The sequence below is a fragment of the Nicotiana tomentosiformis genome, chromosome 5 (assembly GCF_000390325.3).
Source record: "Nicotiana tomentosiformis chromosome 5, ASM39032v3, whole genome shotgun sequence".
In the NCBI taxonomy this organism is placed as follows: Eukaryota; Viridiplantae; Streptophyta; class Magnoliopsida; order Solanales; family Solanaceae; genus Nicotiana; species Nicotiana tomentosiformis.
In genome coordinates, this window is record NC_090816.1 from 128,883,423 (window position 1) to 128,899,003 (window position 15,581).

General features: G+C 39.2%; 1 protein-coding gene across 1 annotated transcript; it reads left to right on the forward strand.

The window, feature by feature from the left end:
- The first annotated feature begins 1,581 nt into the window (after positions 1–1,581).
- LOC138893152 (uncharacterized) lies at positions 1,582–3,189 on the forward strand. The gene is made up of 2 exons (XM_070176924.1): positions 1,582–1,639; positions 2,753–3,189. The coding sequence occupies exons 1-2, from the start codon at positions 1,582–1,584 to the stop codon at positions 3,187–3,189; spliced, it is 495 nt and encodes a 164-aa protein (XP_070033025.1).
- Positions 3,190–15,581: the final 12,392 nt, after the last annotated feature.

A 15,581-nucleotide genomic window follows, 5' to 3' on the forward strand; every position in this document is an offset into this window, starting at 1 on the left:
TATGCATGCCACGGAGAAAGAGGTAGTTGAGCTAGTAGCTTTTCGACTCTGAGATATAGCCATCCTTTGGTACGAGTGATGGGAAAGGTCCAGGGGATGTGATGCACCTCCAGCTAATTGGGAGAATTTTTCGAATGCCTTTCTTGACCAGTACTTACCGCGGGAGATCCGACAAGCTCGAGTCAATCAGTTTTTAGCCCTCAAGAAGGGCAATATGAGTGTTCGAGAATATAGTCTCCGTTTTGACTCATTGACCAGATATGCACCATCCATAGTTGCTACTATGCGGGACAGGATTCACAGGTTTATAGCAGGGTTGACCCCAGAGTTGACCGAGGCATGTGCCACCGCTGCATTGCAGGATAGTATGAATATCTCCCGGATTCAGGCATTCGCCCAAAATATAGAAAGGGGTAGGCGTCAGCAGCAGGGTACAGAGAGGACTGAGTCAAGACAGCGTAAGAGGATGAGATTTTCCAGGTCTCAGGAGCAGTCTCAGAGTAATTATAGGTCCCAGTACTTCGAACGACCACCTAGGCCTCTGCCACCTCAGTTACGGGGTTACAAGTATGACCGTTATACTCAATCAGGACCAGGTGAGAGCTCACGGGCATCGGGTTTGCAGCAACAACGAGGTTTAGGGCAGACAGGGTCATTTTTGCCGCGGTGTGACATCTGTGGTAGAGGACACTTGGGCCAATGCCGAGCCGGTTTTGATGCTTGTTATACATGTGGACGTCTGGGGCATATGATGCGAGATTGCCCAAATAGAGATTCTAGGGGTATGGCATAACTAGCGAGTTCAGCAACAGGATTATCTATGTCTGTGCATCCTTCAAGGTGCAAGTCTCAGTCTTCGGCTGGTAGAGGTCGAGGCAGAGGTAGAGGTTCCAGTTCAGGTGGTAACTAGAATCGTAGCTATGCTTTAGCGGGTCGACGGGACCAGGAGTCTTCACCAGACGTTGTGACAGGTATGTTGACCATTTACTCTCACGATGCTTATGCCTTGATAGACCCAAGATCTACTTTATCGTGTATTACCCCATTTGTCGCGGGGAAGTTTGGTATAGTGCCTGAAATACTAATTGATCCTTTTGCGGTATCTACACCGGTCAGAGAATCGATTATTGCTAGACGGGTTTACTGAGGTTGTACGGTGACAGTTTGTAGTCGTCAGACCTCAGCCGATCTAGTTGAGCTAGAGATATTGGATTTTGATGCTATCATGGGCATAGACTGGTTGGCATCTTGCTATGCCATAGTTGATTGTCGAATAAAGAAAACTAGATTTCATTTTATGGGTGATCCAGTCCTTGAATGGGTAGGTAATACAGCGACACCTAGAGGTAGGTTTATTTCCTATATGAAGGCGAGGAAAATAATCGCAAAAGGGTGCATTTATCATATTGTGCAAGTTAGAGATGCAGATGCTGAGATACCTACACTTCAGTCTATTCCAGTAGTCAAAGAGTACGCGGATGTATTTCCAGATGAACTTCCAAGTGTACCTCCAGAGCGAGAGATTGATTTTGGCATCGATTTGCTTCCGGGAACTCAACTAATATCCATCCTCCGCATAGAATGGCACCTGCCGAATTGAAGGAGTTGAAGGAGCAGTTAAAAGATTTGCTGGAGAAAGGTTTTATCAGTCTCAGTACCTCACCTTGGGGTGCACCGGTACTATTTGTATGGAAAAAAGATGGCTCGTTGAGGATGTGTATCAATTATAGGCAATTGAACAAGGTAACTATTAAGAATAAATATCCACTTTCAAGGATAGATGACTTGTTTGATCAGTTGTAGGGAGCTAGATGCTTTTCAAAGATAGATTTGAGGTCGGGGTACCACCATGTCATAGTTCGAGAGAAAGATATTCCCAAGACAGCCTTCAGGACCCGATATGTCCACTCTGAGTTCCTTGTCATGTCCTTCGGTTGACGAATGCACCTGTCGTATTTATAGACTTGATGAATAGCCTATTCCGGCCATTTTTAGATATGTTCGTGATAGTATTTATTAATGATATTTTGGTTTATTCACGTTCAGAGGATGAGCATGCGGACCACCTGTGAGCGGTACTCCAAACCCTCCGTGATAGTAAATTGTATGCTAAGTTTTCTAAATGTGAGTTCTGGTTGAAGTCTGTAGCATTCTTGGGGCACATTGTATCCGATGAAGGTATAAAGGTAGACACTCAGAAGATTGGGGCTGTGAAATCCTGGCCTAAACCTACCACTCCGACAGAGGTTCGTAGCTTTCTAGGCTTAGCAGGATACTACCAGAGGTTCGTAGAGGGTTTTTCTTCCCTTTCGGCACCATTGACAAAGTTGACGCAGAAAGCAACTAAGTTTCAGTGGACAGAGGCTTGCGAGCAGAGTTTCCAAGAGCTTAAGAACAATTTGACCTCAGCGCCAGTTCTAGCACTTTGAGAGTCCAGATGGTTATGCTATGTATTGTGATGCCTCAGGTATTGGTTTAGGGTGTGTCCTGATGCAACATGGGAAGGTAATTGCGTATGCTTTAAGGCAGTTAAGGAAGCACGAGAGGAATTATCCAACCCACGACCTCGAGTTAGCTGCGGTTGTCCATGCACTTAAGATATGGCGACATTATTTATATGGTGTTCATGTTGATGTATTCACAGATCATAAAAGCCTGCAATATATCTTCAATCAAAAAGAGTTGAATTTGAGACAGAGGCGATGGCTTGAGTTATTGAAAGATTACGATGTTCACATTCTCTACCACCCAGGGAAAGCTAATGTTGTAGCAGATGCCTTAAGTCGCCGATCTATGGGTAGCTTAGAACATGTAGAGGCCGAGAAAAGAAAATTAACTAGAGAGATTCATCAATTGGCTTATTTGGGGGTTCAGTTAGTTGATTCTGGTAATGGTGGAGTTGTACTCCAAAATACTGCAAAAACTTCTCTCATAGCTGAAGTAAAGGAGAGGCAGTACAAGGACCCAGAGTTGGTCAAGTTGAGAGAGCGAGTTCTGCAACAGAAGAAGATGTTATTAGAGCTCAAGGGAGATGGGGTTCTCAGATATAGGGGTCGTCTGTGTGTTCCAGATGTAGCAGTGCTAGGGATAGGATTATGTCAGAGGCACATTATTCGTGGTACTCCATTCATCCTGGGTCGACGAAGATGTATCATGACATTAAGGATGTGTACTGGTGGAATGATATGAAGAAGAACATTGCTGAGTATGTTGCTCAGTGTCCTAATTGCCAGCAGGTGAAGGTAGAGCACGAGAAGCCCGGAGGGCTAATGCAGACTATAGAGATCCCGACGTGGAAATGGGAGGCGATAAACATAGACTTTATCATGGGTTTACCTCGTTCTCATCGTAAGTTCGATTCCATATGGGTGATAGTTGATAGGCTCACGAAATCAGCTCATTTCCTACTGGTCAGATCTACAAATACAATAGAAGACTATGCAAAGTTATATATTAAGGAGATAGTGCGGCTACACAGAGTACCGGTATCTATTATATCTGACCGTGGGGCCCAGTTTACAGCACATTTTTGGAGGTCATTTCAGAAAGGTCTCTGGAGTCAGGTGAATCTCAACACAGCTTTTCATCCACAGACTGATGGACAAGCTGAGCGCACAATTCAGACGCTCGAGGATATGTTACGAGCATGTGTGTTAGATTTTAAAAGAAGTTGGGATGAACATTTACCTCTTATCAAGTTTGCATATAATAATAGTTACCATTCCAGTATCCAGATGGATCCGTACAAGGCGTTGTATGGATGTAAGTGCAGATCTCTTATAGGGTGGTTTGATGTTGGAGAATCTGGGTTACATGGGCCAGACCTAGTTCAACAAGCCATAGAGAAAGTAAAGCTTATCCTGGAGCGACTCTTGACAGCCCAGAGTTGTCAGAAGTCATATTCTGACGTGCAGCGACGGGGTTAATGACTGGGTATTCTTAAAGGTGTCACCTATGAAGGGCATGATGAGATTTGGAAAGAAAGGCAAGCTTAGCCCACGGTATATTGGGCCTTATAGGATCAATCGGAGAGTGGTCCAAGTAGCTTATGAGTTAGAATTGGCATCAGAATTGGAGTTTGTCCATCTGTTTTTTCACGTATCTATATTACGGAAGTGCATTAGCGATCCTACCCGAGTGGTGCCCACGGATGATGTACAGATTATAGAGGACTTTTTATACGAGAAAATTACAGTTGACATCCTAGACCGACAAATCAATAAGCTACGAAATAAGGAGGTAGCCTCCGTGAAGGTTTTATGGAGAAGCAAGAATGTGGAAGAGATGGCGTGGGAAGCAGAGGAAGAAATAAAGTCTAAATACCCCCACCTATTTCAAACTGAAGATATGGCTCGAGGTGGGATACCTCAGCACAACTCTATTAAGGCCAGTAGGTCATCAGGTAAGCTCTTATTTTTTACTTTCAGAATTTATAATGGATAGCTGTGTGAGGCCAAGTGTTGCTATTTATAGACATTGGCCATATGTGGCATGTATAGTATGTTTTCTGGCTGCATACAGGTTGGTTTTAGTCTAGTGTACGGAGGAGACTCTGGTAAAATTTTTCCAAAGTCTCTAAGAGTAAACATTCGAGGACGAATGTTCTAAAGAGGGGGATGATGTTATACCCCATATTTTCATACGTGAAAGTACGCCATAAGTAAATTGATATAAGTTCGGAAATGAGATGTCACATCCCGCATTTTCGTACGTCAAAGTTTCGTCGTAAGTTAATCGACGTAAGTTCGGGAATGAGATTATTTGGAGATTATAAGCATTATGCTACTTCAAACAAGTGATGAGTAAATTCGTGAAGGTGAGAGTGTAAGCAAATCAAAGAAAATAAATTTTCGTCAAAGTTTGACATTTTGAGATAAAATACGGTCCAAGCTACAATACCCCGTATTTATGGACTAGTATCATATAAGGTACCACATGACCATAATAGTAAGGTGTGCAAAGTGTGTTAAAAGTGAGTAGTATTTTAAGTAATCTGAGATAATTCCTAATTATGTGGATAATTGGATAATTATTGGTTAACGGGGGATTGACAAATTAATTAAGAAATTAAGTGGCTAATTTTGGATAAGTCTAAATTTCCCCACATGGCAGCAACATATGGTCTATTAGTGACTCTTGAATTAAAATTTGCAAGATGGCACGTCTAAGAGGGGTTGGTGCCTAGGTCATCACTTTAGACTAACCTTTCCGTAATTCCAATATGAAAATTCTAACGTATTTCACGTCAAATCCAAATGCTCTTTGAATTCTATAACGCATGAAAAGAGAATCAGAAGATGCTGGTTTAGCCTTCTATACATCACAAATTCCTGAAAAAATGGTAGGCAACTTAGTAACGTGACATTTCTGCTTAAACAAGAATTCGAGCAAGAATATCATACGAATTTTTTTCCTACTCCATGTATGTTAAGGCTAAGCCCTTCCTTCATGTTGGCATGATCTCATAATTACATGTGTTTGATAACGAGGCATAAAGAGAAGTTCATACTCCCGAATTTATATGCATTATCCTAGTCTTATAAATTACAGTATTCTCCTTATCGGGACTTTATATTTAATTGAGTATTGTCTTCTTCCAGTCAAGATAGCAGAGAGCCTATATATACGGTATTACAGTACTTTCATTACCATCGAGCTATAATCGATGGGAAAGCCCCTATTGGGCAACCTCTGATCAGATGGTAAGTTATATACCGAGCCTACTGTGGTCGGGCGCCTATAAGCGAGCCTAGAATGGCCGAGATACAGAGCCTAGTATAGCCGATCGCCTATGAGCGAGCCTACTACGGCGGAGCAGTTACACGTTCCGAGCCTTATAGGACCGGACACTTATTTTACTTACTATATTGAGAGAGTTGAGTCAGTATCAGCAGGTAAGTATATCTCCAGATCATCTTTGACTCCCAGTTACTTTCAGTTATTATATTATTAGTTCAATTTCAGCTTTCAGTTATTTTATTGTCTTGCATACTCGGTTCATTATTTCGTACTGACGTCCCTTTCTCTAGAGACGTTGTATTTAATGCATGCAGGTTCAGACAGACAGACGGGAAGACCTCCTCAGTAAGTGTTGCCCGAGTTCAGCTTTATCGATAAGCTCCACGTACTTCGGAGTTGCCGAGTCTAGAAGTTTTGTGTACATCTTGTGTATATATGTACATAGGTTATGGGTAGGTCGGGGCCATGTTCCGATCACGGTACATCCAACAATAGAGGCTTGTAGACATAACCTGTCAGTTAGTGTAGTATGTTGGGCTTGTAGGCCTTGTATGTATATTTTGTTGGTTTGTCTGCTGCAGTAGTTATGACGGCCTTGACGGCCCAACTTTATATTGATGTTTAGTCACCGTTGATTTTCATTCAGTTTTATATTTTGCTTCGCAAATTATCTTGCAATGTGGCCCATGGCCAAAGTATGACATTATATGTTTAGAGCCCCTTAGTCGCAAGTTGGTACGCAATGATAGATGAGGCACCGGGTGCCAGTCTCCCCCTCCCCCCAGGCTCGGGGCGTGACAACTTATCTCTACTTGATCCGTTCAACACATACAAAATATACTAGCACAAGAAGTCGAAATTAAACCATTCCCATAATCAAGAGAAATTATATTTAATCTTGTACTACAACCATTCTGATGGTTTGTCCAATTCCCTCATTAGGTCGTGAACATAAACTTATGACTTATAAGAACCGATGATTTAATCTTCTATGTATAAGCTAAACTATATACACTAAATCAGCTATTATATAAGCAAAGGACACATAGACAAATACATGATCTATTAAAATAAAATTTTATTAAATTGAATAAATAAACAAACAATTGTTCCATAAAGAATACTATAACAATACGCATGGTTTATAGTATATTCTAACATAATTCCTACTTAATACTTTTTTTTTCTTTAGTGGTGTACCCATGTTATAAAAATCTTAAATCCGCCTAGGAATATAGCTGAGATTTTTTACATATGCTCCTTTTTCAATTACGTTAATTGGTGTCGTCATTCGCTTTTGATAGCCAAATTACCCTATCTTTTGATGTGTAAAAAGGCTGACAAAATCATAGTTTGAATATTCAATTTTTTTTAGTGAACTTTCTCATAAACCAATAATTGCAATGTCCAGAGAGATTTCACCTCAAGGCTCTTTTATAACATGTCTTTTAGCAAATGTCGTTGCTCAAAAGATTCAACTAGAGAAAAAGCAAAGAAAAAAAGTACATCTGATTTACATTGAACTACTTTTGTTTATTTATTCAGTTACACATATCTAGTTTCTTTCCAATTATATTGCTGGACCATAGCAAATCTTTCCTTCTTCTTTTCTTTCTTTTTCTTCCAAGTACAATATGGTACGTTAATTTCAATGGCCACCTTTACCAATTTTACTGGATATATTTCCAGTTAATTTCAAACTGCTGCTGTCTTTTGATTTGGTGTAGTGTGTAATAATATAACTTGGAAAAGATAAAGGAAATGATGCCCCCTATATATTTAAAATAAAATTATTCAGGAAAATTTTGGTGGCAGAGATCTGCGAAATAATTTTGATAGGCCCAACAATTTTAGAAGAAAAAGAAAGTCAGTTTTGTAATAAGCATATGCTAGAAAGAAAGGAGTTGCTTGTTTGATGGATTTTTTCAACTTTAAAGGCAATCAGGTACTTGGTCTCCAGAATATGTACTGGTGGAATATTCTTTAATTTTCAAATTTATACCTTGCCTAACTAAAAAATGTTGGAAGGAAATTTTTGAATGAATATCTCATCTACAAATTATACTGTTGAGGAAAAAGCTTAACAGTTATATATACACCTCTTACCTCTATGATTAATAGTAACTGATAATTTGATAAAAACAATACTAGTCTATTGTCACATGTTAAATGCTTAAACTTATACTACACCGATAATACAATTATATACATATATACAGGGCGAAGGTACATAGCCCTAAGGGTGGTCAACTGATCATCCTTCGTCGAAAAATTACGTTGTATATATAGGTAAAATATTAGATTTTTAATGATATATAACATATATTGAACACCCTTTATTGAGAATTATTTTTACTTATTTCAAGTTTAAACATCCTAAATGAAACTTTTGACTTCGTCATTGCATATATACTATTTGTGTATATAACTTTTACCTTTTGTTAAACTAATCAAATAAAATAAATCACTAGAAGTTGGACAGCAGAATTAAGCGACGTAAATAAATTGAATGTTGGCCTAGAATAACATATTACACTGTCGAACATTTTGTCCGTTCCTTTTGTTTTTATTTTGTTCTTAAATTCCATCATTTGCTCCATATTTCTTTTCTCATTCTTATTCCTAATATTTATACAGTAACAACCTTATTACAACCAACGGTTGCAGTACGATAGATAACATCTTTTATTTTTAATCAGATGTCGTTGCAGGTTTGAATTTTGGAAAAGGAAAAAATTATAGTAGGGAATATTTTTTCATTTACGCGGCACAAATCTAGATTTATTGGGGCTCCAAAACAGATATAGAACATCCAGTGATTAAAAAAACAAATTTGTCATATCTTTGAACTTTCCTCGAAATTGGCTAAGATGTTCTTTTCGGAATAAAATTGACACGAACGACAAATTATATGATGAGAAGGTTCACAATAAATAATGCTCACTATTGTATCCTCCTGATATAGATAAGGGAAAGGGGAAATTTTTTTAGGGGCCAATAAAAATGAAGTTGAGTCAATAAGTATAATGATTTGGATTTTGCCCAAGTTATGGAAATGTCGATTAAGAAAGACTAGCTAGCTACAAATTGCTCAACTAAGTAGAGAAACGCTATCGAGTTGGGTACCTAGATATTGGATAGTAGTGCAATTAGTTGGTCATACTAAAGTAACTAATAAACTTTATTTATTATAACAATACGGTTACAAAACGTTATATACTACAGGGGTCGTTTGGTATGGTGTATAAGTATAATATTGAATATGGTATTAGTAATAATGCAGGGATTAATAATACCGGATTAGTTATGCTGAGATTATTTCTTATCCATTGTTTGGTTTGGTGTATAAAAATAACATGCATTTGCGTAAGGGGGTGTACATGCTTATCCATGTATTAAAATCATGGTATTACTAATGTCATGGTTTGCTATGTATTAGTTATACTTATACATAAGATAATACCAAATGTGGGTATAACTAATACATTATTAGTCATACATAGGTTGGAAAATACTATTAAACAAGAGATTAATACCAAAGCTAATACATATATTATTTTTTTCTAATACATCCTACCAAACGACCCCTAGCAGTAAAGCTACCTTGATGACAGATTATGAGCCCGTTTGGATTAGCTGATTGTAAATAGCTGATAAACTTAAAGTGTTGAAAAGCTTTTTTAAGTGTTGAAGTTGATTTTTAAAATAAGCATTTACGTATTTGGATAAAAGTGCTGAAACTGATAATAAGCAGTTGATGTATTTGATAAAAAGTGCTGATAATCTATTCTTTTGTTAAAATGACTAAAATACTCTTCAAACTTTTTTTAAAAAGATTATAAATTAAAAGATTTCTTTGTAAAAAAAAGAATTAACAATGAATATGAAATGAAGAGAAGGCCAGGAAATCTATTTTAGGAAAAGTAGAAAACTAGTAAGTTGGGAGTCATTTTAGAAAATATTATTAAGGATAAACTAGTAAAAGTATTGGTCAAACTAAAAGTGTTTATCCAACTTATGACTTAATGACTGATTTTAACTTATAAGCTCTTGGCTTATAAGCGCTTTGGGTGTTTACCAAACGCGTAGATAAGCCAAAAAATTATTTATAAGTCGGTTTGACTAACTTATAAGCTTAGCCAAGCACCCTCTGTGTCATTGTAGTTGGGTAAAATAAAGTTATTTTACTACAATAGCTAAAGTTCAATTATTTCAATGTGAGAAAAATAATATTGTGATTTTACTATTATAATAAATAAAGTTTAATGATAACATGTGAAATTAACATGAGATCAACAGTAGAACTATGCTCGGCATGCGCTAAGAAAACATTCCAAATTGCTATTATTGGAGCTAAGAAAGAAATGTATGTGTTGTTTCATTGTCCAGCTTTTAGCAGATGGTGATAGGGTAAAAAGGAAGAGATGATTTATGCCAAAAGTAAATTAACTTTTGACTAACATATCTATCTAAAGAACTATCCAGAAACTGTTTATCATAAAGCTTTTGGAACATTTCGATACAAGAAAAAGTAAGGAACCCAACTTTATTTATGTGAAACTGAGTCATTAGTAGATAATAAAACAAGAAATTTATACAGTTCTAATTTTCTTTATCGGCTAATTAAAACTTGTGTTTGTTTTTGGTCTGTGTCTTTGGATACCCATTTCTACCTTACTTTAGAAAAGAGCAAGTCTCGTGCAGTAACTTATAAGGTAATTATTCTTTATGGCAAACATTAAATTTGTAGTTAATGATTCTGTTTAAATAGTATCTTTTTATTTTTACTGGGAATATTGACGACGGGTTTTGTCTAAGTTTAATATGAATTTGGTGTGCTATTATTTGTCAATCAATTTGATATGAATGTGGGCCTAGATGAGGAGGTTAAACGACGCTTCTGGGAGGGGTTAGATGAGATTGTGCGTCAGGTTCTGCCTACCGAGAAACTATTTATAGGAGGGGATTTCAATGGGAATATTGGGTCGACTGCATGTGGTTATGGCGAGGTGCATGGAGGCTTCGGTTTTGGGGAGAGGAACGGAGCAGGTACATCGCTGTTGGACTTCGCTAAGACTTTTGGGTTGGTGATTGCGAACTCTATCTTTCCAAAGAGGGAGAGGCATTTGGTTACTTTTCAAAATACGGTGGCGAAGACTCAAATTGACTATCTCCTCCTCAAGAGAGGTGACAGAGAACTGTGCAAGGATTGCAAGGTGATTCCGGATGAGATACTCGCGACGCAACAAAGGCTCTTGGTGATGGACGTTGGTATTATGTTAAAGAGGAGGAAAAGGTCTACTCGAGGAAGTCCGAAAATCAGGTGGGGAACCTTAACTAAGGATAAAGCCCAAGAGTTGGAGGGGCAGTTGTCGGGTATGGGAGCTTGGAGGAGCAGTGGTGACGCGAGCACTATGTGGTCAGCGACAGCAGACTATATTAGGGAGGCTGCGAGAGAGGTGTTAGGAGTCTCGACGGGCGTCTCTGGTGGGCACAAAGGAGACTGGTGGTGGAATGAAGTGGTTCAAGGTAAAGTGGAAGCTAAGAAGGCGACGTACCTGAAGTTAGTGGAGAGCATAGATGATGAGGAGAGGCGAGCATGTATGGAGAGGTATAAGACAGCTAGGAAGGAGGCTAAGCTGGCGGTCACAAAGGCTAAGACTGCGGCTTATGGTCGTATGTACGAGGAACTGGGGAAAAAGGCGGGGAGAAGAAGTTATTCCGGCTGGCCAAGTTGAGAGAGAGGAAGGCTTGGGATTTGGACCAAGTGAGATGCATCAAGGACGAAGATGGTATAGTATTAATGGAAGATGCCCAGATTAAGAGGAGATAGCAGACTTACTTTCATAAACTTCTGAATGAAGAAGGGGATCAGAATATTGTGCTAGGCGAATTGGAGCATTCCGAGAGCCATCGTGACTTTGGGTACTGCAGGCGTATCGAGGTTGATGATGTCGTGGGAGCTATGCGTAAGATGAGTGGGGGCAGAGCGACCGGGCCAGACGAGATTCCGGTGGAATTTTGAAAGTGTGTGGGGAGAGCAGGTTTGGAGTGGTTGACTAGGTTGTTTAATATTATTTTTAAGGCAAAGGGAATGCCTGATGAGTGGAGGTAGAGTACGGTGGTCCTATTGTATAATAACAAAAATTATATCAAGAGTTATAACAATTATAGGGGTATCAAATTACTTAGTCATACCATAAAAGTGTGAGATAGGGTGGTTGAAGTGAGGGTGAGGATGACAGTGTCTGTATCCGACAAGCGTTCGGGTTCATGCCGGATCGTTCGACTACAGAAGCTATACACCATGTTAGGAGGTTGGTGGAACTGTACAGAGAGAGGAAGAAGGATCTGCACATGGTCTTTATTGACCTAGAGAAAGCGCATTACAAGGTTCCTAGAGAAGTTCTCTGGAGATACCTGGAGGCAAAAGGTGTGTCGGTTCCCAACATTATGGCGATTATGGACTTGTATAATGGGGCTAAGACTCGGGTTAGGACAGTAGGAGGGGACTCTGAGCATTTTTCGGTTGTAATAGGGTTACACCAAAGTTCTACGCTTAGTCTGTTCTTATTCGCCCTGGTGATCGACGCGTTAACACATCATATACAAGGGGAGGTTCCATGGTGCATGCTATTCGCTGATGACATAGTTCTGATTGATGAGTCGTAAGCCGGTGTTAACGAGAGGCTAGAGGTTTGGAGACAGGCTCCTGAGTCTAAGGGTTTCAAGCTGAGTAGGATGAATACGGAATACCTGGAGTGTAAATTCAGCGTTGAGCCAGGGGAAATGGGCGTGAATGTGAGGCTTGAATCACAGGTCATCCCGAGTAGAGGCAGCTTCAAGTACCTTGGTTCGGTTATCCAGGGGGGATGGGAGATCGACGAGGATATCAAGCACCGTATTGGGGTAGGATGGATGAAATCTGAAGTCCGGTGTGACAAGAGAGTGCCACTAATACTCAAAGGTAAGTTCTACAAAGCAGCGGTTAGACCGGCCATATTGTATGGGGCTGAGTGTTGGCCCATTAAGAACTCACATATCCAGAAGATGAAAGTAGCAGAAATGAGGATGTTGAGGTGGATGTGCGGGCACACTAGGATAGATAAGATTAGGAATAATATTATTCGGGAGAAGGTGCACGTGGCTCCCATTAATGACAAGATGCGAGAAGCGAGACTTAGATGGTTCGGACATGTACAAAGGAGAAGCCCAGATGCTCCGGTACGGAGGTGTAAGCAGCTAGTTGTGGAGGGCACGAGAAGAGGTAGATGACGGCCTAAGAAGTATTGGGGAAAGGTGATTAGACAGGATATGGCGAGGCTCCATATTTCCGAGGATATGACACTTGATAGGAAGATGTGGAGGTCGAGTATTAGAGTTGTAGCTTAGGATGTAGTTGAGTCTTGACTTACTTCGTACCATTGTGGGACTAGCTAGGTAGGATTTTTGTCTAAGATAGCTAGTGACAATGTTGTGTTTTACTACTTCGCTTTTTAGTACATGTCCTATTTACTAGCTATCGCTTTTGCTTTGCATCTTTCTTCTACATTTCATGGTGTACCTATTTTTCCTATGATTGTTGTGGTGATACTAATATTGTCTCCTTTTGTCCTTTTGTCTTTTTGTTTTCTTGAGCCGAGGGTCTTTCAGAAACAGTCTATCTACTCCTTTGGGGTAGGGGTAAGGTCTGCGTACACACTACCCTCCCCAGACCCCATTAGTAAGATTTTACTGGGTTGTTGTTATTGTCATTTTTGGTCAATCAATTTACAAATTTAATCGTGTTTGGAAGTGGTGAAGATTATTTAAGACCAGAATTTAAATCTCAATAGAGCAAAAAATCAAGGTGATCTCTTTATATTAGATTAAGCCGTAACACGTTAAATGATTTCTTCTTTATCTGTATAGGCTTTAGCGGCCGCATAATTATCCAATACTTATATTTGTAGAAGATGGCATGTACTTAACGTAGTAGTTGAGGTAATGCATAAGCATAACTGATCCTAATAATACTTACCATTTAAAAAGTAATATTACATATATACTTACATAGTATGTAATTAGAGGCAAGCCTATGGTGTAATAAGAGAGGTCAGCAGCACTCGAACAGCTCAGTAAAAACTCAATATATACATGTATAAGTCTTAAAAAATAGTAATATATTAGTAGTGACATCCTACATGCAAAGAAGATTTTGGTTGAATGCAAAAAATATATTGTAATGACTCGGCCGATCGTTTTGAGTATTTCAGCCATGTTTCTCATTTATTGCTCAATTTATGCTTTACAACTATTTTATGACTTATCGGGTTAGTTGGTTCGGGTCCGAAAGGAATTCGGAGTGAAATGAGATATTTAGTCTCATAATTTAAAATATAAGTTAGAAAAATTGATCGGATGTGAACTTATGTGTAAACGACCTCGGATTTGAATTTTTATGATTCCTCTAGCTCTGTATGATAATTTTGGACTTAGGAGCGTGCCCGAAAAATTATTTGGAGGTGCGTAGTGGAATTAGGCTTGAAATGGCGAAAGTTCAATTTTTGGGAAGTTTGACCGGGGGGTTGACTTTTGATATCGAGGTCGGAATCCGATTCTGGAAATTTGAATAGGTCTGTCAATCGGACGTGATTTGATAAGTTTCCATGTTGTTTGTAAAATTTGGAAATTTTAAAGTTCATTAGGCTTGAATTCGGGTGCAATTTGTATTTTTGACGTCATTTGATGTGATTTGAGGTTTCGACTAAGTTCGTATGATATTTTAGGACTTGTTGATATATTTGGTTGAGGTCTCTGGGGCCTCGGGTGAGTTTCGGACGGCTAACGGATCAATTTTGGACTTTGCATTTCAGCTGAAGAATGTTGATTTTCTGTCACTGGTTTCCTTCTATGCGATCACGTGAGAAGGTCCGCGATCGCATAGGCTTGTTTGGGCAGAGGTGAAATTGTTCTATGCGATCGCGTGAAGGCAACCGCGATCGCGTAGGCTTGTTGAGGCAGTGGCGATTTTGTTCTTCGCGATCGCATAAAGAGGACCGCGATCGCGTAGCTATGGGAGTCTGATATTCGCGAATGCGTGAAGAAGGTCGTGTTCGCGTAGAGTAAGTGGAGCAGAAGTGGAGGTCAAGCGTTTTATGCTTCACGATCGCGTGGACGAGTCCGCGATCGCGTAGGCCTATGAGTTTGAGCTTCGCGATCGCGTAGAGTTAATTTGGACAATGGAAGAATTGTGCTTCGCGATCGCGTGGACAGGTCCGCGATCGCGTAGAGCAAATCACTAGACAGAATGTTTAAGTTCTGAAAATGGGACTTCGTCCCATTTTTATTTTTACCGATTTAGAGCTCGGATAGAGGTGATATTTGGGAGATTTTTAGAGAAATCAAGAGGGTTAGTGTTCTTAACTCAATATTGGTTAAATTACCTGAATCCATGGTTGTTTTTAACATTTAATTGATGAATTAACTTGGAAAATTATGAAAACCCTCTTGATTTAATTTGAAGATTTGAGGGTCGAGTTGATGTTAGATTTGAGTAAAATTAGTATGGTTGAACTTATAATTGGATGCGTTATCGGATTTTATAATTTTCGTCGGATTCCGAGACGTGGGCCCCACATGCGATTTTGTGGTGTAATTTCGGATTTTATGGAAAAATTAGTATTTTAATATAAAATTAATTTCTATAATTTGTGTGGACTAAATTAAATTTATTGTGACTAAATTCGAGCTGTTCAGAAGTTGATACACGCATAATGAAATTTTTGGAGCATTGTTTAACTTGCCCGACATTGGATTCGTTTTGTTCGAGGTAAGTAACATCTCTAATCTTGGAGCTGAGG

Coding starts and splice junctions, on each gene's coding strand:
- LOC138893152 (XM_070176924.1), top strand. CDS start 1,582: ATGGCACCTGCCGAATTGAAGGAGTTGAAGGAGCAGTTAAAAGATTTG. Junction 1,640..2,752: donor AAAAGATTTGCTGGAGAAAG/GTTTTATCAGTC, acceptor TCTACCACCCAG/GGAAAGCTAATGTTGTAGCA.